This window comes from Muscardinus avellanarius, assembly GCF_963383645.1.
Source record: "Muscardinus avellanarius genome assembly, chromosome: 4".
NCBI lineage: Eukaryota > Metazoa > Chordata > Mammalia > Rodentia > Gliridae > Muscardinus > Muscardinus avellanarius.
Genome location: NC_137789.1, coordinates 120660226 through 120684998, shown reverse-complemented (window position 1 = coordinate 120684998; position 24773 = coordinate 120660226). Strand labels below are relative to the sequence as shown.

General features: G+C 36.8%; 1 protein-coding gene across 3 annotated transcripts in view; it reads left to right on the top strand.

The window, feature by feature from the left end:
* Nucleotides 1-5212: 5212 nt before the first annotated feature.
* P4HA1 (prolyl 4-hydroxylase subunit alpha 1) overlaps nucleotides 5213-24773 on the top strand; it is a gene marked incomplete at both ends in the record, with an annotated part of 50155 nt that continues 30594 nt past the window's right edge. For 2 of the 3 annotated variants that reach the window (XM_080693784.1, XM_080693782.1), the window contains 7 exons: nucleotides 5213-5288; nucleotides 8275-8371; nucleotides 10221-10372; nucleotides 14764-14901; nucleotides 16647-16886; nucleotides 19583-19779; nucleotides 23184-23360. In XM_080693784.1, coding sequence (XP_080549910.1) covers nucleotides 5213-5288; nucleotides 8275-8371; nucleotides 10221-10372; nucleotides 14764-14901; nucleotides 16647-16886; nucleotides 19583-19779; nucleotides 23184-23360 — 1077 coding nt within the window. Of the gene's footprint in view, nucleotides 5289-8274; nucleotides 8372-10220; nucleotides 10373-14763; nucleotides 14902-16646; nucleotides 16887-19582; nucleotides 19780-23183; nucleotides 23361-24625; nucleotides 24697-24773 lie in introns of all 3 variants that reach the window. The other variant, XM_080693783.1, reaches the window with a different exon arrangement.

Here is a 24773-nt window from a genome sequence, read left to right as displayed (position 1 = left end):
TTTTTGCATATCTCCTTTATATTTTAATATTTCCAGATAAGCTTTGTCCACTTTTTTTTTAACCTAAATGAGAACTTGGTCTCTAATTTCTCCTGAGATTTATTTATTATCGTTTAGGCATTCAACGAGTGACTGCCACTTCTTTCTCAGTTTCATTCCAAAATTTTCAGAAAAGAACATTGCATAACCACTTGTTAGGCATCATACTGTTTGTAAAATGACTGCTAAAACGGTGAGGATAAACTAAAGGTAGAACAGGGCAGCAAAAAAAGAAGGGGCAGTTTCTGATAAAGAGAATAGGAGCAGTGGGGGTGCCATTAGCAAAATCAGAGGTTGTGTATTAAAATGATTTTATGTTGTTTCTGTCTGAGAAGGAAGATTTGGGGCTTGGGAGGGTTCTTCAAAAGATGTCCTGTGTAGCACTTTTATTAAGGGCAATATCTTGACTTAGAGCTGACTTCTAACATGAATCATGAAAGCTATTCAGTGGGAATTATGTCAACAACTTGGGTTCACTGCTTAAGTATAGAAAGCTGTGGGAAAGAAAGTAGAATGATTTTAGGGTTAGCGATAGAAAAGCTAGTCCTTGTATTAAAGCCCTTGTCTGTCAGATCTAAGTCCTGGACATGTAGCTGACATTCTTTGGGATCAGAAGTATGACTGGAATTCATGGAATTCAGTTAAGATGAATGACAGTTTACTTAGGGATTTTAGGGAAGAATAGAAATATAACTAGTTCCATTAGTAATCACTCTTAGTTGTCTTGGAAAATCCATCTTGTTTTTAGGTGAAAAGGACATGCCAAGTCTTGATATGTAGCACGTTGTAATGGCCTGAATCCATGTTGGTCTTTTGTGCTGACCATGAAAGCTGTCAAAGAGATTAAAGTGTGAACACAGATGACAGGAGAACCAACAGTTGAATCTGAGATCTGTATAAGGGAAAATAAACCTAGAGCTTGAACCCTCTAACAGAAAGTTTGTAGCAAGTATGGAAGATATGGAGAGACTGTTTACAAGGAGCTTTGTGGAAAATTTTTAGTGTCAAAGAAAGCTTAGAATATCAAGCATTCTTTAGTCTGCCTAATTAATTTTTAGATGATTTGTCTGGGAATGATAAATGTTGAAACTTTTTCTTGGAAGAAAATGTGAGACTGAAAGGATAGCAGAATTATTTGCCAGATGCCCTCTTCTAGCAATTTATTGAATAACTTATATTTAAAAATCAATAAATCCTGATAACAACATTGTAAATATTTAGAGCACAGTAGAGTGGTTTTAAAATTTGTTCCCATGTTTGATTGACCTGTTGAGTGTGAAGGAATGTACTTTCCTAGAAGAAACACTATAGTAAAGTTTCTTTTCTTTTTTTTTTCTTTTCTTTTCTTTTTTTTCCTGTGGTACTGAGGATTGAATCCAGGGGCATTCAACCTCAGAGCTATACCCTCGACCCTATTTTATTCTTTATTTTGAAACAGGGTCTCACTTAGTTGCAGAGGCCTCACTAAGTAGCTGAGGCTGGCTGCGAACCTGGATCCTCCTGTTTCAGCCTCCCAAGTACTGGGATTATAAGCATGTGCCACCAGCCTGGCTGTAGTAGAGTTTTATGTTTGGATAAATACAGTATATTTTGCAGTTTATTTTTATCCAGGCCTACCTGAGAATGTTTTTAGTAAGATTTCTTCCATGCTATTTTTTCTTATAGTTTAAAAAAAAAGTAAGTAAACATTATGTTATAAAAATTATGTAATAAACACTTATAAACATATCATCTAACAAAGAACCAAATTATTATTAATAACTTATTCATACAGATAGGACAATAGGTTTTATTCCATTTATAGCTTTTCTTTGTGAGTTTCTAAATTCTGTGGGGGGGGGTACTGAGGATGGAATTCAGGGGCATTCTGGCACTGAGCTACATTCTTGGGCCTTATTTTATTCTTTTATTTTGAACCAGGGTCTCTAAGTTGCGAAGGGCCTAAGTTGCTGAGGCTGGCCACCAACCTGTGATTCTCCTGTGTCAGCCTCCCAAGTACTGGAATTAGAAGTGTTTGCCACCATATCTTGCCCAAATTCTTTATTCATTTATATATTAGCATCCTAGTGGCTTTTCTACTGATTTGTATGAACTCCTTAAAAGAGCTCTATTTTCTTTAAATGGTTTCCTAATTTATAGTTCATAGTTTGTGTGTGTGTGTGGGGGGGGTCTGGGGGTGGAACCCAGGGGCATTCAACCTCCGAGCTACACCCCCTGCCCTATTTTTTATTGTTTATTTTGAAACAGGGGCTCACTAAGTAGCTGAGGCTGGCCATGAACCGCGATCCTCCTGTCTCAGTCTCCCCAATGCTGGGATTACAAGCATGGGCCACCACGCCCAGCTTGTAGTTCATAGTTTTTTGATATACAAACTTTGTATTTTTACATTTCATCTGGCTTCTGATAAGTTGTTTTCTTATTTTTGTGTAGGAATTCCCTGCTTTCAGAGATCTTAAAACTTTGTTTTCTTTTATTTTCTTGATTATAACTGTTTAACCTGTCTAGAACTTATATTGAAGTATGGTGTATGGTAAAAACATATTTATTCTTCATACAAGTAATGCTTTGAATTTTTATATAAGCACTCTCTATCTTTAAATATTTTCAAGTTATACTTGAAGGAAAATATCATCTAGAGCTTCTTTTTAGTGATTTCTATAAGCTAATGGTTTTTGGTTTATTGGAAGTTTAAGGGCAATGAAAGTTGACAGAATAAAGTGAAAAACATCTTTTAGCAATGAAAAAAACCATCTTATTTGAAAAATATAAACTTTCTCATTAGAGTTAAAAGTTTGGACAACATTCGTGATTAGCCTTTTGTTAGTACAGTGAAAGCACTTGTATTTTCTGGAAATAGCATTTGTTCATGAAGAAAATTATGACAGAAAGCAGAGAAAATTCTAGACTCTTCAGACTACCCAGAGTTTTGAAAAAGGCTTATGCTTTGGCAGGAGCCCAGGAGAGGAAGTGTCTGCATCTGCTACATTCTAGAAGCCTTTCCAAAATCATTGTAAGGCAGCCAAGAAAGCAGTGGATTTCACTACTGTGTGGTTCTGGAAGTATCTGGAAGTTTGCAGCAAACTTGAGGGAGGAGATTTAGAAGTTCTTCCAGAATGTCATTTTTTGTGGTGATCTATTTTTATTGAGATTCAAGTTACAGGGAAAGTGGGGTTATTTTTCAACTTTTGTGGAGTAGGGAGCTTTCAGAATGGCTTTGACTGAGCCTGTTGGTTTAGGTGAAGTCACATGGGAAAATTCCGAGGTGCCTGCACAAAGAGGAACAGTGACAAGTCAGAGTAGCCAGTGGGAGCCTGATACTGGGGCAAACTGCACTGTAAGGGTAATTTATTCTCCTGTAAGGTAATCTTAAAAGTTCAGGTTTGTAGCAGAGAAGGCACAAGAAAAGAGTGTGAGCAGAGCATATGGGAATGCAGTGGAAAGCCTTTCCGTTGCATAGTTTATATCCTCATCCGAAAACGACTGCTGCCAGGGACACAGTAAAAACAGGCTTTGCAACTACCAGGCAAAGAAAAGAAAAGAAAAGAGAAAGAAGGAAAGAAAGAGAGAAAGCAAGCCATGTCTATGTCCTACACTAAATTTTTTTTTTCTATGCAGAACATAGTAGATAAGAGAAATAAGTCTAGGCCCTTTGAGAGAAATTACTAGTTTAAATGGACAGGGCCCGCGCTTGGGAGGTGGAGACAGGAGGATGGCACTGGTTCGGAGCCAGCCGCGCTGGCTTAAGAGACTCTGTTTCCACATAAAAAATGTTTAAAAAATAGGTCTGGGAGTGTAGCCCATGGGAGTGTATACCGGAGGTAGAAGGGCTTCCAGGAACTCCAGTACCACCAAAAAAAAAAAAAAAAAAAATATATATATATATATATATATATATATATATATATATACACACATATACACACACACACACACACATATATATATATATATATGGACAGGGCATTTTATTTTATTCTTTGGGAGTTCTCTTTAAAAAATAATAGCCTCATTGAGATATAATTCACATCCCATATACTTTATGCCTTTAACATTCGTGATTTAGTACTATAAGAATTGTTTAACCATCACCATAGTCAGTTTTAGAACAATTTTATCGCCCTCAAATCCAGAACTTTTATTTGAATTCATTTAAAAATTTGAATCCAGCCAGGCTTGGTGACGCACGCTTGTAATCTCAGCATTTGGGAGGCTGAGACAGGAGGATCGCGGTTCGCAGACAGCCTCAGCTACTTAGTGAGGCCCTCTGCAACTCAGTGAGACCCTGTTTCAAAATAAAGAATAAAAAATAGGGCAGGGAGTGTAGCTCAGAGGTCGAATGCTCCTGGGTTTCATCCCCAGACCCGCAAAAAAAGAAAAAGAAAAAAAAATTAAAATAAAAAAAATTTAAAAAAATAAAAATTTGAATCTATATAGGGAAAAATGTGGAACAAGTTAGGAATTTTAAGGTTAATAAGAAAACTCTAAAATATTTTTTATTTTTCTTTCTTTTTTTTTATACTGTGAATTGAAGCCAGGGGCATTCTACCTCTGAGCCACACTCCCAACCCTTTTTTATTTTTTATTTTTTGAAACAGGATCTTATTAAGTTGCTGAGTCTTTCAGACTGACCTCGAACATGGTATCCTCCTATCTTAGCCTCCCAAGTACTGAGATTATTATAGGCGGGTGCCACCATGCTCAGTTTGAAATATTTCTTTCCTTAAATCCTATTCTAACATCTTTAAATTATATCGGTAACGCTTAAGTTTAGTTCTTCTAATAAAGTATATTTTATGGAAAATCATGGTTTAAATCTAGATCACAGAGAACTTCTTTCAGTCCATGTGAAGAGCCACTTCTATTCAGTTATTCTGTAATAGTAACTAAGGGAAAAACAAACTGAGGTTAAAATTTTATGATTGGTGACCAGGTAAAAACAAATGTGTACATATTTCTTTAATATGAAATATCAAGGTATTTTATATGGAAAATAAGAAATAAGGTATTAAATTGTTACATCCATTTACAAAAAGTAACATCAATTCTGTAGAATCTGACTTTAATTTTGTTAGTGGGAAGATTATGTGGCCCTTCCTTAGTCCCTTTTTCTGTTTTTAATAATGGCTATATTTCTCTTGTAGGTGTGTGAACCTGTAACATTAAGTCTCCCAAGATGGTCTGGTGTATTTTAGTCATAGGGATTCTACTCCCCCAGTCTTTGGCCCATCCAGGCTTTTTCACATCAATTGGTAAGTCTTAACTGTTTTTTATTTGTGTCATTTTCCATTTAAAATTTTCATTTTTTCTTTAACTTTTTCTGATTGTAAAAATAATAAATATTCTGGTTAGAAGCTTATTGAAAATTTTGAAAATCATACCAAAGAAAATCACTGATTAGTAAGTTTAAATTGGAGCTGGGTGTGGTGGTTCATGCTTGTAATCCCAGCATTTGGGAGACTGAGACCAGAGGATCATGGTTCACAGACAGCCTCAGCTACTTAGCAAGGCCCTTCGCAACTCACCAAGACCCTGTTTCAAAATAAAAAAACCAAAAAATAGGGCTGGGGATGTAGTTCGGAAGCACAATGCCCATTCCCAGTACTGCAAAGAAAAAGAAAGCGTAAATTGGGCGTGGTGGCACACACTTGTAATCCCAGTACTTGGGAAGCTAAGACAGGAGGATTACAGTTCTGAAGCCAGCCTCAGCTACTTAGTGAGGCCCTCCACAACTCTGTGAGACCCTGTTTCAAAATAAAGAATAAAAAATAGCACTAGGGGTGTAGCTCAGAGGTAGAATGCCCCTGAGTTCAATCCTTAGGGGAAAAAAAAAGTCTATCTAACAACTAACTAAACAATTTACAGATGCACAGATATTCTACACATTATTTTCTAACTTATCTTTTCCATTTAAGAATGTGCTATTATCTGGGCAAGGTGGCACATGCCGGTAGTCCTGGTATTTAGGAGGCTGAGACAGGAGGATTGCAAGTTCTGACCAGCCTCAGCAATTTAGCAAGGCTCTATTTTGAAATAAAATAGCTGGGATGTATGTTGGCAGTAGAATGCCCCTGGGTTCAATCTCTAATACCAAAAGAAAAAGAATCTACTGTCTCATAATTTTTAAAAATCTTATTTAAAAACATAAAAATAAGCCGGGTGGGGTGGTGCACACTTATAATCCTAACATTTGAGAGGCTGAGATAGGAGGATTGCAATTCACGGCCAGCCTCAGCTACTTAGTGAGACCCTCTGTAACTCAATGAGACCCTGTTTTAAAATAAAGAATAAAAAATAGGGCTGGGGATATAGCTCAGAGATAGAATGTCCTTGGGTTCCATCTCCAGTACTACAAAAAAATAAAAATAACATAAAAATAGCATATTGGCAGCCAGGCATGGTGGCACATGCTTGTAATCTCAGTACTTGGGAGGCTGAGACAGGATCACAGGTTCTCGACCAGCCTCAGCTACTTAGTGAGGCCCTCCACAACTTAGTGAGACCCTGTTTCAAATAAAGAATTAAAAAAAAAAAATAGGACTGAGTGTGTAGCTCGGAAGTAGAATGTCCCTGGGTTCTATCCCCAGTACCTAAAAAAAAAAAATGTATATGTATATTGCATAGATAGATAGATAGATAGATAGATAGATAGATAGGACAGACAGACATAGATATAGATATAGATATATAGCATATTGGCCAAAGTGGAAAAAACACAAAAGTACAGAACATAGAATATAAGATTTCCCCATGTTTCCTTATTCCCAAAATATTCTTCATAGTTTAATAGGTATTATTTTATATATTGCTGTATATAGTCTTTGTTGTCTTAAATAAGTTGTTTTCCTTTGTTCCTTTGACCCTTATGGAATTTATTATAGAGCTAAAACAAATACTACATATTTATGACATTTGATTTCAAGATATAAAATGATGAGCCTTCTTTTTCTTTATAATTAATGAAACAGAATGTTTGTAACTTTTTAGTGTGCGTTTTGTTTATTGAATATAATTTTATTTCTAATTAATCTTGAAATAAAAGGTGAGGGAGAGGAGATGATAAAGAAGAAATACCAATCCTTAAAAACTAGTGTTGTTAAGCAGGGTGTGGTGGCTCAGGCTTGTAATACCAGGAGGGGAGGCTAAGCCAGGAGAATTGCAAGTTCAAGGCTAGCCTCAGCTACTTAGTGAGGTGTTCTGAAACTTAGTGAGGCCCTGTTTCAAAATAAAAGAATAAAAAATAGGGCTGGGGTTGTAGCTGGGAGGTAGAATGTCCCAGGGTTCAATTTCCAGTACCAAAAAAATAAAAAAATATAGTGTTGCTTTGTAACTTATATTTGTATGTGAAAGATAACTTGCCAATATAGTCCAAGTTGGCATAATTAAATAACTTGTAAATCAGATCTGGAACACATGATTTTTTTTTTTTTTTTTTTTTTTGGTGGTACTGGGGTTCCTGGAAGCCCTTCTACCTCCGGCTACACTCCCAGACCTATTTTATATATATTTTTTAATTTGGAAACAGGGTCTCTTAAGCCAGCACGGCTGGCTTCGAACCTGCACGATCCTCCTGTCCCCGCCTCCCATGTGCGGGGATTATAAGCGTGTGCCACCACACCCGGCGTGGAAAACATGATTTAAAACATTTGGGCTAGGTAGGACATGATGGCACGTGCTCGTAATCCTGGTACTTGGGAGGCTGAGACAGGAGGATCGTAGGTTCACAGCCAGCCTCAGCTACTGAGATCCATCACAACTTAGTGAGACCATTTCAAAATAAGGAATAAAATGGGATTGGGGGTGTGGCTTGGAGGTAGAATGCCACTGGGTTCCATCCCCAGTTCTGCAAAAAATAAAAATAAAAAGTTTGGACTTTAATTTATCTAAAGTATAAAAAAGGTGAAACTATGATCTTCAACAGATCTAATTTGTGCTAGTTAAATCCTCCAATACAATGAAGCATTCTTGCCAGGTATGGTGGTGCACACTTGTAATCCCAGTGCTTAGGCTGAGATAGAAGGATTGCAGGTTTGTAGACAGTTTCAGCTACTTAGTGAGGCCCTCCACAATTTAGTGAAACCGTGTTTCAAAATAAAGAATAAAATAGGGTGGAAGGTGTATCTTGGAGGTAGAATGCCTCTGGGTTCAATCCCTAGTACCTGAAGAATAAAAAATAAAAATCACTTGAGTTGATGAATATGAGTATTTGATAACTTTCTTCTCCTCTTTCCCTTCCAGGTCAGATGACTGATTTGATCCATACTGAGAAAGATCTAGTAACTTCTCTAAAAGATTATATTAAGGCAGAAGAGGACAAATTGGAGCAAATAAAAAAGTAAGTAATGTATTTTATTTAGTAAGACTCTGACTCCATCTAGATATTTTCTTTTTTGAGCTAAATACAATTTTTTTTTGGTACTGGGGATTGAACTTAAGGGTATTCTACCTCTGAACCCCCCCTCCCCAGCCCTTTCATTTTTTTATTTTGAAACAGGGTCTCTATAAGTTTCTGAGGGTCTCCCTAGGTTGCTGTGGCTGGCTTTGAACCTGAGATCCTCCTCCCAAGTACTGAGATTACAGGAATGGGGTCATCACACCTGGCTGTGCTAAAGTGATTTTTTGTATAGAAATTAAAACCATCTCTGAGTCATATATAACCAATTAAAATGAGCTAGAGCAAGAGTGTAGAAAATAAGGTTTAATTCTGGGCCAGGGATTATGTAGAAGAACACGGATTGAGGTAAGAATACGGATGGGTGATGAGTTATTGACTGCTGGAGCAGTTTTTCAATTCTGTTTATCTTTCTTCGCTTCTAGAGTTCCATGGTAAAGCTTATAATGATGAGTATGGTTAGCATTTAAAATTAATACATTTTTTTCTCAAATGTTAATTTACTTTAGTTGACCCAGGTTCATAGATAATCCTGGCCTAAGAATTTCTGTCTTTTGTTTAATGAGTATCTAAGTATCAAGGCTTTTGTCTTAAAACATAGTTTCTAGATCCTGATTGGTATAAATTAAGCCAGACTCAGTAGAATGCTCCTTTAGATCCAGTATTTCTAAGGGTGAGGTAGAAGGATCACTTGAGCCCAGGAGTTGTAGGCTGGCCTGGACAACATAGCAACCCCCCAACCCCCAAGAAAGTGGTATAAGTTGGTTTATTTATTTATTTACTTACTTATTTTTGGTGCTGGGGATTGAACCCAGGGGCACTTTACCTCCGAGCTATACCCCCAGACCTCTTTTTTATTCTTTATTTTGAAACGGTCTCACTAAGTTGTGGAGGGCCTCACTAAGTAGCTGAGGCTGTCCATGAACCTGCAATCCTCCTGTCTCAGCCTCCCAAATGCTGGGATTACAAGTGTGCGCCACCACACCCAGCTTTTATATAAGTTGATTTAAATGAACATGTAACTGAATTTGTATTGGACTAATTTTTACATTGTCTATTATTTGGCCTTAAAGATCTATGGGGAAATGAAATTTTTTACTCATACTGGAGGGATCAGATCTCAACTTTTACTAAGGTACGGGGGTATCATTTACTATAGCCATTTGGAAGAAATGAAACTCAACCAAAAAGCCTTACAGTAAGTTGGATACGGTAGTACATGCCTATAATCTCAGTACGTGGGAGACTGAGATAAGAGTATTACAGGTTTGAGACCAGCCTCAACAATTTACTGAGACTTGTTCCTTCCTCCCTCCCATCTTTCCTCCCTCCTTTCCTTCTTTCCTTTTTGTGGTATTTTTACATTTTGAAACAGGATCTCACTAAGTTGTGGAACAGCTCACTAAGTTGCTGAGGCTGGCTGTGAACCTATGACAGTCGTGTTTTAGCCTCCTAAGTACTGGGATTAACAAGCATTCACCACCACAACCTGTAACAAGGCCCTGTTTCAAAATAAAAACTAAAATAGGGCTGGGGGTATAGCTCAAAGGAAGAATGCCCCTGGGTTCAATCCCTAGTAACAAAAGAAAAAAGTCTTACAGTTATATTTTGCCATATTAGATTTATTTCTAAGAACATTTGTTCTTTAAAGATCCTTTCTAGTTTTCCTTTAAGAAGTTATATAGTTTTAACTCAAAAACCTCTAATCTTGTCTCCTTATTTCCAAGCACTTTACCAAATTGTGTTTTCCCTTATTTGGATGCATGTATATTTCTTTGTCTTACCTCTCTAGATGGGCAGAGAAGTTAGATCAGCTAACTAGCACGGCAACAAAAGATCCAGAAGGATTTGTGGGGCATCCTGTAAATGCGTTCAAGCTAATGAAACGTCTCAACACTGAGTGGAGTGAGCTGGAGAATCTGGTCCTTAAGGATATGTCAGATGGTAAGTCTGAAGAGAATGTTGAGCATGCACGCGCACCCCCCACATACACATGCGCGCGCACGACAGATTCGCATCCCAGAACATCAAGTGTTCAGTGTTGTAATTGAATTATTGTCTGGGTGCCTTTGATTTGACTAGAGTTAATTTACTCAAGATTCTGAATTCTTTGAGTTAAAAAATAGCATTTTCTACTGGTGACTAATGATTTTGTTTTGAAATTTACAGAAATTAATAGATTTGGCATGTGGCATTTGGCATTTTTGAGAGTAGCATTTTTATTTTAGGAGTGACTTCAGACTTTAAAAATTTATATGTAAATCTTTATTTTTGATTAATTTTTAAAATATTGGGAATGGTATTATAAGGTGCTAATTGGGTTCTACCTAGTATTTTGAGTCTAAGATTATTTTATTCAGCATAGGCAATGAATTAAAAAAATCAAGGTTGGAGATATCAATAATGAAAAATGTGTATGTGGGGGGGTACTGGGGTTGCTGGAAGCCCTTCTACCTCTGGGCTACACTCCCAGACCTATTTTTATATTTTTATTTGGAAACAGGATCTCTTAAGCCAGTGCGGCTGGCTTCGAACCTACACGATCCTCCTGTCTTGCCTCCCAAGTGCGGGGATTACAAGAGTGCGCCACCATGCTGGGCCAATAATGAAAAATTTAAGTGAAACAGTAATACTGTAGTCAAAGTGTTGAGGTATTTTACATATTTTATAACTGAAAGCAACCTATAATTTAAGACAATAAAGGGATTATGCTTAGCTCTAGTAGAGACTCAAATATTTGTTGAATAAATAAAGGTGTCTCTTCCTCCCCAAAAAAAAAGAGTGGAGGGGAAAGCTGAGCTAGCTGTACAGATAAAATACTACAAGACAGCTGGGTGCAGTGGTTCATGCCTGTAATCCCAGCTATTTGGGAGGCTGAGGCAAGAGAATGGCAAAGTCTAGGCCCACCTGGGAAACTTAGAAGACACTGTCTCAAAAAAAAAAAACTTAAAGGGGATGTAGCTCAGTGTTACCTCTGGGTTTAATCCTAACTACTGCAAAAAATAAAAATAAAAAAATAAACCAGCTCCCAGAGTGCTTACTATTGTTTGTAAACAGTGAGGTAAATTGTAATAGGCCCCCTCTTCTGCATTTTTTTTTTTTTACATTCTGCAATTTCAGTTATTCACAGCTCAAAAGTATTAAGTGGAAAATTCCAGTGATAAACACTAAGTTTTAAATTTTGTATCTTTCTGAGTACTATGATGAAATCTCATGTCCTGCCATCAGAATCATAAGTTTGTCTAGGATATCCCTGCCCATAGTCACTCACTAGCCCTTTGCTATCAGGTCATCATCGCAGTATCATAGTGCTTTGTATTCAGATAATCTTTATTTTACTCAATGGTCCAAAAATGCAAGAGTGGTGATTTGGATATGCCAAAAAAATCCATGAAGTGTTTTAAGTGAAAGGGTGAAAGTTTTTGACTTGATAAGGAAAGGAAAATATACTGTAGTAAGAATGAATCTACCTGAAATTGTGAAGAAGGAAACAGAAATTCATGCTTGCTTTGCTATTCCATCTCAAACTATAAAAGTAATGGTAATAGTGTATAAGTGCTTACTTAGGATAAATATTAAATTTGTGTATGTACTTATAGGAAAAAAACAGTGTCTATATAGGGTTTGGTACTATCCATGGTTTCAAGCAACCACTGGAATGTATCCTCTGTGGGTAAGGGGACTAGAAACCTTGAAGAGAAGAATGGTGGTATGTCCTTGACTACATGTACACACACAAAACTTGTGTTATATGTAGTTAGGACCTGTACTTTTTTGGGGGGTATTAGAGATTGAGCTCAGGGATGTTCCACCTCTGAGATACACCCGTATCCCTTTTTATTTTCTACTTTGAACAGGGTGTCACTAAGTTGCTTGAGGGCCTTGCTAAGTTGCTGAGGCCTGTCTTGAATCTGTAGTCTTCCTGTCTCAGGATTACAGGCATGCACACTGTGCCAAGCTGACTTCTAGTTCTTTTTTTTTTTTTTTTGGTGATACTGGGTATGGAACCCAGGGGCTTTCTACCTCCGGGCTACACTCCCAGACCTACTTTATATTTTATTTGGAAACAGGGTCTCTTAAATCAGCTGAGGCTGGCTTTGAACCTGGGTGATCCTCCTGTCTCAGCCTCCCAAGCGTGGGAATTATAAGCGTGCACCACCACACCCGGCTTCTTGTTCTTTTATAAATATATTTTTTTCTCTTTTTATTAGAGGGGATTTAAGCAACTTCTTGGGTAGTTGCTTTGTTTTGGTGTTTTTGTTTTCTTCATTTTGTTTTATCTTGTTTTGTAGTACTGGGGATTAAACTCAGGGTTGCTCTACCACTGAGCAATATCCCAGACACTTTATTTTTTGAGACAGGGTCCAGGTTGGTCTGAAACTTGTTATCTCCTTGTTTTGAGGCATAAAAATTATTAGTGACTTCTGTAAAACTTGCTTGTAAAATTCCATGTGGAAATTACTACTGGGAGTTAAGTCGTAAAACTTAAAATATACTTGAACTTTAGTCCTCTTCTAGCTAGTTGTTAGTTTGTCTATTTTCATTAACAGAAGAATGCCTGATCTTTTGCTCATCAAAGTATAAATAGTTGAGCTGGGCGTGGTAGTGCACGTTTGTAATCTCAGTACCTGGAAGGCTGAGACAGCCAGCCTCAGCAACTTAGTGAGGCCCTCCATAACTTAGTGAGATTCTATTTTAAAATAAAGAATAAAAAATAGGGCTGGAAGTGTAGCTTGGAGGTAGAATGCCCCTGGGTTCAATCCCCAATACTGGGGGTGGGGGGGAATAAATATATATATACAAACACACATATACATATAAATATATTTGATTATAAGTTAATGAAAGAGGGAAGTCTCAAACCTAATATTTTTACAGTGATGACAATTATGTTACAAAATTTTAAATCAGTTTGGTTTTACTTTTGGTTTCTGAAAGAGTATTTAGCATCCATATTCCTTAGGAATTGTATAATTATATAATTACATATATAATTATATTTATATAATATCAGTAATTGGTTTGTTAGTTTCATTGTTTTCTATATTTTATGTAAATTCTCTTTTTTTAAATTTTTTAAATTTTTATTTTGCCGGTCTGGGGATGGAACCTAGGGGCATTCGACCTCTGAGCTACACCCCCTGCCTTATTTTTTATTCTTTATTTTGAAACCGGGTCTCACTGAGTTTCAGAGGTCCTCACTAAGTAGCTGAGGCTGTCCGCGAACCATGATCCTCCTGTCTCTGCCTCCCAAATGCTGGGATTACAAGCATGTGCCACCACACCTGGTAAATTCTCTTTTAATAAAGGTTTTATATATAGCAAATCTTGATTGTTGAACAGTATTTGACAAACCTTTCTGAATATATTTCAGGCAAACTAGTTTAGCTTTGTGTGTGTGTGTGTGTGTGTGTGTGTGTGTGTGTGTGTGTGTGTGTGTGTGTTACTGGAAACCCTTCTACCTCCGGGCTATATTCCAAGACACCTATTTTTTATGTTTTTATTTGGAAACAGGGTCTCAAGCCAGCACGGCTGGCTTTGAACCTGCGCGATCCTCCTGTCTCTACCTCCCAAATACGGGGATTACAAGCGTGCGCCACCACACCCGGCCTAATTTAGCTTTTGATCTTTATACGATTAGCATCTTTTCCCCTCAAGGGATTCCACTAAAATTTATATGTTGCATATTTATATAGTGTGTGGCACATGGAAGAAGAAAATGGAACTTTAAGAGTGTAGGTTTTATGTAATCTTTGTATTTGGAGGCTGAGACAGGAGGATCACACATTTGAGGACAAGCCTCAACAATGTGGGGAGGCTTTTAGCAACCTCATAAGTCTTTGTTTTCAAACAAAAAAATTAAAAGGGCTGAGTGTGTGTCTTGGAGGTAGAATGCCCAGGCCTCAGAACCACAAAAAGAAAAATTAGAAAAGTATAGGTATAGGTTTTACTTACCAATTGCTATCTGAAAGTAGACTTGATTGTAAATGAGTGTCATTTTCAAATACATTAACATGTTTATTTCTCAAGTTTAGTGGAGGCACTTTTTGTTTCTTGCTATGTTGTATAAAAACTCAATTAGTATGTTAGTTGATCTTGCCTACTAATAAGATAATTTATGCAGTGACCTCAGACTACTTAACATTTTCTTATTTGAAAACTAAAGCATATTAGGAGTATGTCAAATATCATTCAATATATTTAATTTTTTTCTTGATGAACATGTGGAACTTTCATGGAATGGTAGAACACGATTGATAAATTTTAGGAAAGCTCTAACAAAGGCTCTATTATGATCTACAGTCTTTATTAACAGCCCCCCCTTCTGTTTCCAGGTTTTATCTCTAATCTGACCATTCAGAGACAGTACTTCCCCAATGACGAGGACCAGGTTGGGGCAGCCAAGGCTCTGCTGCGTCTCCAGGACACCTACAATCTGGATACAGACGCCATCTCAAAGGGGGATCTCCCAGGTGAAAGATTCCCCCCCGTCTGTGGGACGCATATCACCAGGCTGCTCTGTTCCGGATAACAGTAACTTTACAAGACTTACATTTAAAAATTTTAAACTAGTTTGTGTCTCAGCCTTTGAGGACAAAAGAACCCCCCCTTCATCTAGGATTTAATAGTTGTAGACATGTTTTTAGCTTGTTACTCTGAAAGCTTCCATTTATAATAAGGGACTAAGTCAAGTAGCCAGTTTTCGTGTGTTAGAAAAAGACAATAATTTTTCTTTTTCTTTTTCTTTTTTTAAAGAAAACATGATACTACTTTATAAAGCTGTAAGGGAGTAAAATAAAAAGTCAGTGCTTATATGTTCAATAAGTAAAAGCCAAGAAGTGCCGGGTATACACACATTTAAAGTTTATCATAGTAGGCTTTTCTGACCTATTTTGGCAAAGCTCTCTTTTTGTAAGTTACATTTGGTTTCATGGTAATTTTCTCATCTTTTCTATGAATTCATAGAAAAGATGTTACTACTGTTATTATCTCTTGTCACTATCAACTGGAGAAATAAAATTTGTTGCCTCTGTTCTTACTAAAATTGGTTTTCTCAACAAGGATAAGACAATGAATGAGTTGTTTATTGAGATGTTTTTCTGCTCATCTTCCACCATTTTGAATAAAAGTATAAACATTATATAATATTAAATAAAATTTCTATTAAAGTAGATTATAAGTCAGACATGCTGGCTCACACTTGTAATCCCAGTAATTGAGAGGCTGAGACAGGAGAATAACGGGTTCATGGCCAGTCTCAGGTACTTAGTGAGGCCCTTTGCAAATGAAATCATATTTTCAGACAAAAATGTTTATGCTAATATTCATAGTGCCATTACTCATTAAAGTTCAAAAAGTGTGAAACAACCCAGATGTCCCAGATGTCTGTTAGCTGATGAATTAAATATTATCTGTTCACACAGTGGACTATTTGTCAATAAAAGGATACCACAAATATATGAACCTTGGAAATATCATACTAAAGAAAAGGGTTCGTCACAAAAGATGTCACATTTTATATGATTCCATTTATATGAAATGTCCCCCATAGGTAAATTTGTAGAGTTAGAATGTAGATTAATCATTGTCTAGGGCTGAGGTTGAGTAGAGTAGATAATGGTAACTGCTGATGGTAGCAGGGTTTCTTTTAGGGATGATAAAAACGTTCTAAAATTATGACTGTGATGGCCATTGAATAACTCTGTAAATATACTAAGAATTATTGCAGTGAACTATTACAGTTCAGTGGGTGAACTCTGTGGTATGTAAATTGCATGTCATTGATGCCATTTTAAAAGGAAGATAAAAGAAGGAAACCAGGTGACAAGTTAGCCACTTCCTGTACTTCATCTCTTGTCCAGGTGGTTTAGGAGTAAGATAGTATGCCTCAGATGTGGTATCTGCTGTGTTACAGAATAGCGTATTTCAACTTAATTGATGTTTGCTTTGGGTATGATGGCTGGTAGTCTTAAGTTTTGAGTTTTTTAGGTACCTTTTTTTTTTTTACTAACTGTGTGATTCCTGTCTTGCTACATTACCTTGTAAGTTGTTCCTTTGTTTATGTAAGTGGGGTGATTTTGCTTTTTCTACCTCAGGATTGTTGTAAAGTTAAATTGAAAGCGAAGTAGCACTTTGGTAGCTATACAGTACTAAGTAAATGCAGAGTAATATGAAAATGTCTGAAGCTCTCTGTATTTCTCCCCCTCCACCCCCATAGGAGTAAAACACAAATCTTTTCTAACAGCTGAGGACTGCTTTGAGTTGGGCAAAGTGGCTTATACAGAAGCAGATTATTACCACACAGAACTATGGATGGAACAAGCACTAAGACAGCTGGATGAAGGCGAGGTTTCTGCCATAGATAAAGTCTCTGTCCTAGATTATTTGAGCTATGCAGTGTACCAGCAGGGAGACCTGGATAAGGCTCTTTTGCTCACAAAGAAGCTTCTTGAGCTAGGTATGTTATCTGGGCCCAATTTAAGGTTGTAATTGTACTGGGGATATATATTACCTATCTCTGTTTGTTTGTGTTCATCCATCCATTTGTACGTATGTATACCTTTGGTACTTTTTATCTGTTAAAAGTCAAAAGTCTTGCTGGGTGTGGTGGCGCACGCTTGTAATCCCTGCGCTTGGGAGGCTGAGACAGGAGGATCGCGCAGGTTCGAAGTCAGCTGCACTGGCTTAAGAGACCCTGTTTCCAAATAAAAGTATAAAATAGGTCTGGGAGTATAGCCGGAGTTAGAAGGGCTTCCAGGAACCCCAGTACCACACACACACAAAAAAAGTCAAAAGTCTTCTCTTTCAGACACATTTTATCCTCTGTTTATTGTCAAAGTAAACGGCAACTTGTTTTTGTCATCCAATCATACTACAACAGTGGCTGTGTTCTGTGCTCTCTATTCTCTAGGAATTTCAAAATTGGATCTTACCAAGCTAAATAACTCAGTAAAAAAGGTTTATTCACCATGATGACATGTTAAATGTTAATCAGTTTCTTTGAAGAATGTTATTGGTTTATTGCATTTCATATTCAAATGTTAGAAAAATATGGGGTCTTATGAGAATTTTACCACTAGAGTTTTGAACAGAGATGTAGTGTTTCTACAGGTACGGTTCAGGGACCACATACAGCAGAATTACTTGGATGCCAGTTAGAAATGAAAAATTCCTTAATTTCTACTTTGAGTCTTACTAAATCATAATTTTTGGAGGTGGAGTCCAGAATTTACACAATAATAAATTAAGGCAACCTTTGGTATATAATGAAGTTTTGGGGATGTTCTGTTTGTAGTATTGGGAATTGAGCCCAGGCTGAGGCTCATTTTACACTTGTGATCCTCCTTCCTCAGCCTCCCCAGCAGCTGGGATTATGGATATGTACCACTGTACTTGGCCATACTGAAGATTTAAAATGTAAAGATATACAGACTTTATAAATGTGAAGATATAAGTGGGCGTGGTGGCACACTCTTGTAATCCCAGCATTCAGGAGGCCGAGACAAGAGGATTGCAGTTTATGGACAGCCTCAGTTACTTAGTGAGACCATCTGCAACTCAGTGAGACCATGTTTCAAAATAAAGAATAAAAAATAGCGCTAAAAGTGTAGCTCGGAGGTAGAATGCCCCTGGGTTCCATCCCCAGTACTGCCCCCCCCCAAAAAAAAAGTGAAGATATGTGTATGTTAGGAAAGTAAAATAGCTCAAAAGACTGATCATCTAAAAGTGAACTTTTTATTTACTGTGCTTTTATTGGTGCATTATAGTCTCAAAAGTATAAATCATGTTGACAGTGATATACAAAAGGGAACTTTTTTAATTTTTTTGGTGATACTGGGGTTTCTGGAAGCCCTTCTACCTCCGGGCTACACTCTCAGACCTATTTCGTACTTTTTTTTTATATTTGGAAACAGGGTCTCTTAAGCCAGTGCAGCTGGCTTCGAACCTGTGCCATCCTCCCTTCTCCGCCTCCCAAGCGTGGGGATTACAAGTATGCGCCACCACACCCGGCGTTACAAAAGTGAACTTTTGATAGTTGGTTTACTGCTTAGTAAATGGGTGAATTAAGGTGTTAATTCAGATCTTTTTTTTTTTCTTCAGTATTTTCCAGTGAATTTCCTTGTGACTTAAAACATACTTTTGTACTCATTGTCAAAAACAGAAAAAGATTTAGAAAAGTCATTCCAAAGGTGCACATGAATTTTTGTTTCATTGTGATATACATTCCTCTTTTCTTCACACAAGCATTTTCCCTTTTGTAAAATTAGGCTTTTATTGTATATTATGTTATATCTTATAAGCAGTTTCTAAAGAACAAGAAATATTTTACCATCTAGGAATAGATTTCCTAACATTTCAATTAACGTCACAAGTGAAGTCTCTTTTCCTGTTCTGCCTTTTTTATTTTTATCTGTGTGGTTGTTTAGATTTTTTCTTTCTTTTTTAACTGAATGGGTGGTGCAGTCCTTTTTTTCGTCTACTAAAAGGTAGCTAAAAACTATCACTAGCAATTCTGAGGCAGTCAGTGGACTGTGGCTTATTTGAATATTACATCTTTAGTTTCCTTTTTCCTTCTTACTTAGAAATTTGGAGCTGACATCCACTGAGCCCTCAAATGTAGACTGAGTTTTGTATTTATAACCTATCTGTGGTAAGGGTTTCTTTTGAACTGTATGCTTTGTCTTTACCATCTAGGAATAGATTTCTCCTAGATTTCTAGTGATTACTCTCAGTCTCAGAATTTTTTTTCTATTTCTTGAAATAAGTAAAATTAGTAAATTTTTAAGATTCATTAGTAAATTTTTAAGATTCAATTTTTAGTAATTTTTAAGATTCATTTGACATCAAATTGAACATATTCCTTTAGCTAATTAGTAAGTTCTCGAAGTAGAAGCAATAACTGCTATCTTGAAATAAAAGGCTGTTTTTGTCTCCAGAACTGTTCATATATAGGGTGACTTTATGTCCTGATTTACTTGGGAAAGTACTAGTTTATACCTATTGTTTTGGTAAATTAATTTTTATTAATGCCTCCTCCCTCAAATTCTGGTTTAGAAGATAAATTATATGATCCCCTATACTTCCATTATTGTATTGTGATACTTGAACAACTATAAACTTACCCATGAGTTTGCTTTATTTCTCTTCTAATAGATCCTGAACATCAGAGAGCTAATGGTAACTTAAAATACTTTGAGTATATAATGGCTAAAGAAAAAGACACCAATAAGTCTGCTTCAGATGATCAGTCTGACCAGAAGACCACACCAAAGAAAAAAGGAATCGCTGTGGATTACCTGCCAGAGAGACAGAAGTACGAAATGCTGTGCCGTGGGGAGGGTATCAAAATGGTAAAGTGGAAAAGCCAATTGTGTGTGTGTGTGTGTGTGTGTGTGTGTGTGTGTGTGTGTGTGTGTATGTGTTTTACATAGTTTTAGAGAGAACCAGAGTTCTTTTATACTTCAGCCTATGTGATAAAAATCAGAATAATTGTTTAAAATATATTATGCCCATTACCTTTATCACAGTTAACATGCTCCAGTTGCTAGTAAAATATTTAATATGAAACTTATGAATCATATACCATTACATACATTCATGGCAATAAATTCACAGATCAAAAGAGGTTTGCTTTTGAGGGTGAAGAATCAAATCAATTTAAGGGAAGTGATCATTCTTATATTTGATGCAAAAAAGCACACTATTCTAATGTTTTATGAGCCATAAAAGATTCATCTGTTATGGTTTTGCTCCTTTTCAGTCTTAAAAATTTCTTAGTCAGCCTGGCATGGTGGCACATATAATAAGTACTTGGGAAGCTGAGACAGGAAGATCAAAGTTTGAAGGCTAGCCTCAGCATTTAATTAGGCCCTCCACAACTTAGACCCTATTTCAAAATAAAAGACTAAAATAGCTCAGAGATAAAATGTCCCTAGATTCAATCCCCTGTACCAAACAAAGATTTCTTAATGAAATGTTTTAGGTCTATTTAAGAAATACTCAGCCAGGAACAGTGGCACATACTTGTAATTCCAGTACTTGGGAAGCTGAGACAGGAGGGTTGCAAATTTGAGGCCAGCCTCAGCAACTTAGCAAAAACCCTAGCAACTTAGTTAAATCCTGCTTCAGAAATTTAAAGAGCTGGGAGTGTAGCTTAGAAGTAGAATCTCCCTGGATTTAATCTCCAGTACCAAACAAACAAGCAAACTACTCAAAATGCTGATGTTCAACAGATTTTGACGTTTAACATTTTTAACATTTCTCCTTCCTTCCTTCCTTCCTTCCTTCCTTCCTTCCTTCCTTCCTTCCGTACCGGGGATGGAACCCAGGGGCATCCTAGCTCTGAGTGACACCCCTAGCCCTAATATTTTTTTTTATTTTTTTATTTTTTGGTGGTACTGGGTTCCTGGAAGCCCTTCTACCTCCAGGCTACACTCCCAGACCTATTTTATATTTTATTTGGAAACAGGGTCTCCTAAGCCAGTGCACGTGGCTGGCTTCGAAACTGCGCGATCCTCCTGTCTCTGCCTCCCAAGCGCAGGGATTACAAGCGTGCGCCACCACGCCCGGCTTTATTCTTTATTTTTGAAACAGGGTCTCACTGAGTTGCAAGGTGCCTCACTAGCTGAGGCTGTCTGCAAACTGCGATCCTCCAGTCTCTGCCTCCCGAATGCTGGGATTACAAGCATAAACCACCACAACTGGCCCATTTTTTCTTTAAAAAACTCAACTATGTCTGTAAATATTTTTTTATTTATTGTATGTTTATATTTATGTACTTATAACTCAGACTGCTAGCTCCTTAGGATATCAATAGATATTCGGCCCAAACTGAAAAAGTTCCAAGTCTAAGGAACATTTGTTAAAGAAAGTCAGGCATAGGTTTTGTTTAGCCTCAGGACTTCTCAGAGCCTTTTTATTGATAATGTACATCATTGTGGATATAATATGCATGAGCAAAATTAATTGACCATGGAGCCTTCTTCATGTGAGCTGGGTGTGGTAGTACACATTTATAATCCTAGCATTTGGGAGACTGAGACAGGAGGATCACAGGTTCGCGCCCAGCCTCAGCAATTTGTGAGCCTCTCTGCAACTTGAGACCCTTTTCAAAATAAAGAATAAAATAGGTCTGTGGATATAGTGTGGATATAGCTCACAGGTAGAATGCCCCTGGGTTCCATCCACAGTACCACAAGGAAAAAAAAAAAAAAAAAAACTCTAACAGTAACTAGCCATTTTTACACCTAAAGAATCCCCAGTAGTTCTATAATATTATCATATGTGTAGATAGTATTCAGATTTCCAAAAGTAAGCACTTTTTTTATTGCCCTTTATAATTCTTAAAGATGAGAACAAAAAAGAACTATGTGCACAAAACAGGAGCCTGCTAATTTGCCAGTTTGTTAATAGGACATATATATGTTCATTTTGTCCACAATCAAAGGAGAACCCTTTTTTTCAAATGATTAAATTTATCTCATTATATAAAAGATTTATTTGATATAAAACTAGGCAAAGTACAAGAAAAATTAACATAAATCATTTTTATTATATTGCTTAATAATTAACACTATTCCTGTTATAGTATATGACACACTCTATTTATTTATTTATTTATTTATTTATTTATTTATTTATTTATTTATTGTGGCGCTGGAGGTGGAACCCAGGGGCTTTTCTACCTCCGGGCCATACTCCCAGACCTTTTTTTTAATACTTTATTTGGAAACAGGGTCTCACTAAGTTGCTGAGAGCCTCACTAAGTAGCTGAGGCTGGCTTTGAACCTGTGTGATCCTCCTGTCTCAACCTCCTAAGCGCTGGGATTACAAGCGTGCGCCACCACGCCCGGCTAGACACATTTATTTAATCAAGAAAAGAATCAGTAGAAAATTTCATTAATACATGACTGAAGGGAACATTTATTTGCTTTGTTAGCTACTCTGTTTTTCTATGGTACTATGGATTGAACCCAAAGACATTGTACCTCTGAGCTACATACCAGTCCTGCCCATGTTTTAATTGAAACTGTATCTCACTAAGTTACTGTGTTCTAGTCTTAAACCTGTGGTCCTTTGACTCAGCCTGACAAGTATTGAGATTACCATACAGATATGGTATGTGCCACCATATCTGTCTTGACTGCTATATTTTTATACCCCCTAATAAAAGCACCTGGCTGCTTTCTCCCCTTTCCTTTCCCCTTCCACTCACTCCTTCCTTCCTTCCTTTCCTTTCTTTTCTTTTCTTTTTTTCTTTTCTTTCTATGTAGTACTAGGGATTGAACCCCAGGGACATTCTACCTCTGAGCTACACCCTAGCCCTTTTCATTTTTTTTTTTAATTTATTTTGTTTTGAAATAGAGTCTCACTTAGGTTGCTGAGAGTCTTGCTAAGACCGGTCTCAAACCTATGATGCTCTCCCAGCCTCCCAACTACTGGGATTATTTTAGGTGTGTGCCACCATGCCTTGCCTAAACTTTATTTTGATGAGAGAAAGATGAAAAGAGAAATCCTACCTTTTCTTCCTAAAGACTCCCATCTCTCCCCCAGAAAAGTCATTAATTAAAATTTAAAACCCTAAAAGTCCTGTTTAATGCAAAATATTTTCAGGGTACTGCTTCTTTTTGTGTATTCTTCCAGAGATATTCCATGTATATGCAAAATGATTATTGCTATTTATCTGCATAGGAATTAAGTATTAACGATATTACAACTGTAATATACTTACCATTTTTTTTAACGTTATGTTTAGACTCCTCGGAGACAAAAAAAGCTGTTTTGCCGCTACCATGATGGAAATCGGAATCCTAAATTTATTCTGGCTCCCGCCAAGCAGGAAGATGAATGGGACAAGCCTCGTATTATTCGCTTCCATGATATTATTTCTGATACAGAGATTGAGATTGTCAAAGATCTAGCAAAACCAAGGGTAATCTTTTTTTCCTTTTTTCTTTTCAACTTATTGTGCTTCTGTATCTTTTTTTCTTTATAAGGTAGCAGATATGATCGCTGATAGGACACTAACTCCACTGATAGTTTTAGATACTGTTGCCTCGACACAATGGAGTTGCTAACTATGCTGTGTTTGTGCCAGTTTTTCTTAGTTTGTTATCAACACAAGTGACTCTACAGCTGGGTTTTAAATACTGCATTATGAAAATCAAATGAGATTTTTATTCACATGTACCAAATTTGTGTTTCATTGTCTTGCCGAAAAACTTTTCTATAAATTTTGTAGTTGTAATTTCAGAAGGCATTCAAAGCTCAGCTTTTTCATACCTTCTACATTACTTTTGTTTGTTTGTTTTGTTTTGTTTTGTGGGTCTGGGGATGGAACCCAGGGGCATTCGACCTCTGAGCTATACCCTCTGCCCTATTTTTTTAATCTTTATTTTGAAACCGGGTCTCACTGAGTTGCAGAGGGCCTCACTAAGTAGCTGAGGCTGTCTGCGAACCACGATCCTCTAGTCTCAGCCTCCCAAATGCTGGGATTACAAGCATGCGCCACCATGCCTGGCTCTACATTACATTTTGATCTGAAAGAATATTTGAGTTGTCAGTAAATTCAGTGGCAACACAATTTTATATTCTTTTGTAGTATCAGGATTATTCTCCCACTTAAAAAGAAGTTTGAAATAATTATCTTGGCTGTCATCTCTTTCCTACTATTTTTAACATTTATGAGTTCTTTTCATGTACCTTTCTGTAATTCAAGACTATTTCACTGTATATGTTATTGAGTGGAGATTGACCTTAAAATGAGTTTTAAACAGTATTAACCTTTGTAAATGGTTCTGTCACTAAAAGTTAAAGTCAGAGGTTTTGGAATTGATCATTAATTGTAAATAGCCATTCTTATAAGTTATACTTCAGATTTTAGAAATTTCTCTTTTCCTCACTGTCACATCCTTTAACCACTGAAAGGGCTCTACTTTCCAATCTCTTTTGTTTATGTACCCTCTGTTCATGCAACACAAAAACAAAATTTTTTAAAAATCCTAAAACCTAAGGAAACAATTGGCTTTTGCTGCCCAGCACAAGGTGACTGGAAGTGTATGGAGTTGTTTCCTCTATTCACTCTCCTTTGGGGGAAAAAGAAGAATGAGAAAGAAAAAACCAGAATTTTGTCTGGTTGGATAAATATGATTCATTTTTTGTCTTGTAATGCAACTGTTTTGATGGTTGGCTTCACAGCTGAGGCGAGCCACCATTTCAAATCCAATAACAGGAGACTTGGAGACGGTACATTACAGAATTAGCAAAAGGTAAGATGTGCTGCGTATTTTCCCTCTAATGAGTATTTTGTACATCCTACAGGAATTTTTATTTACTCAAGGGAAGT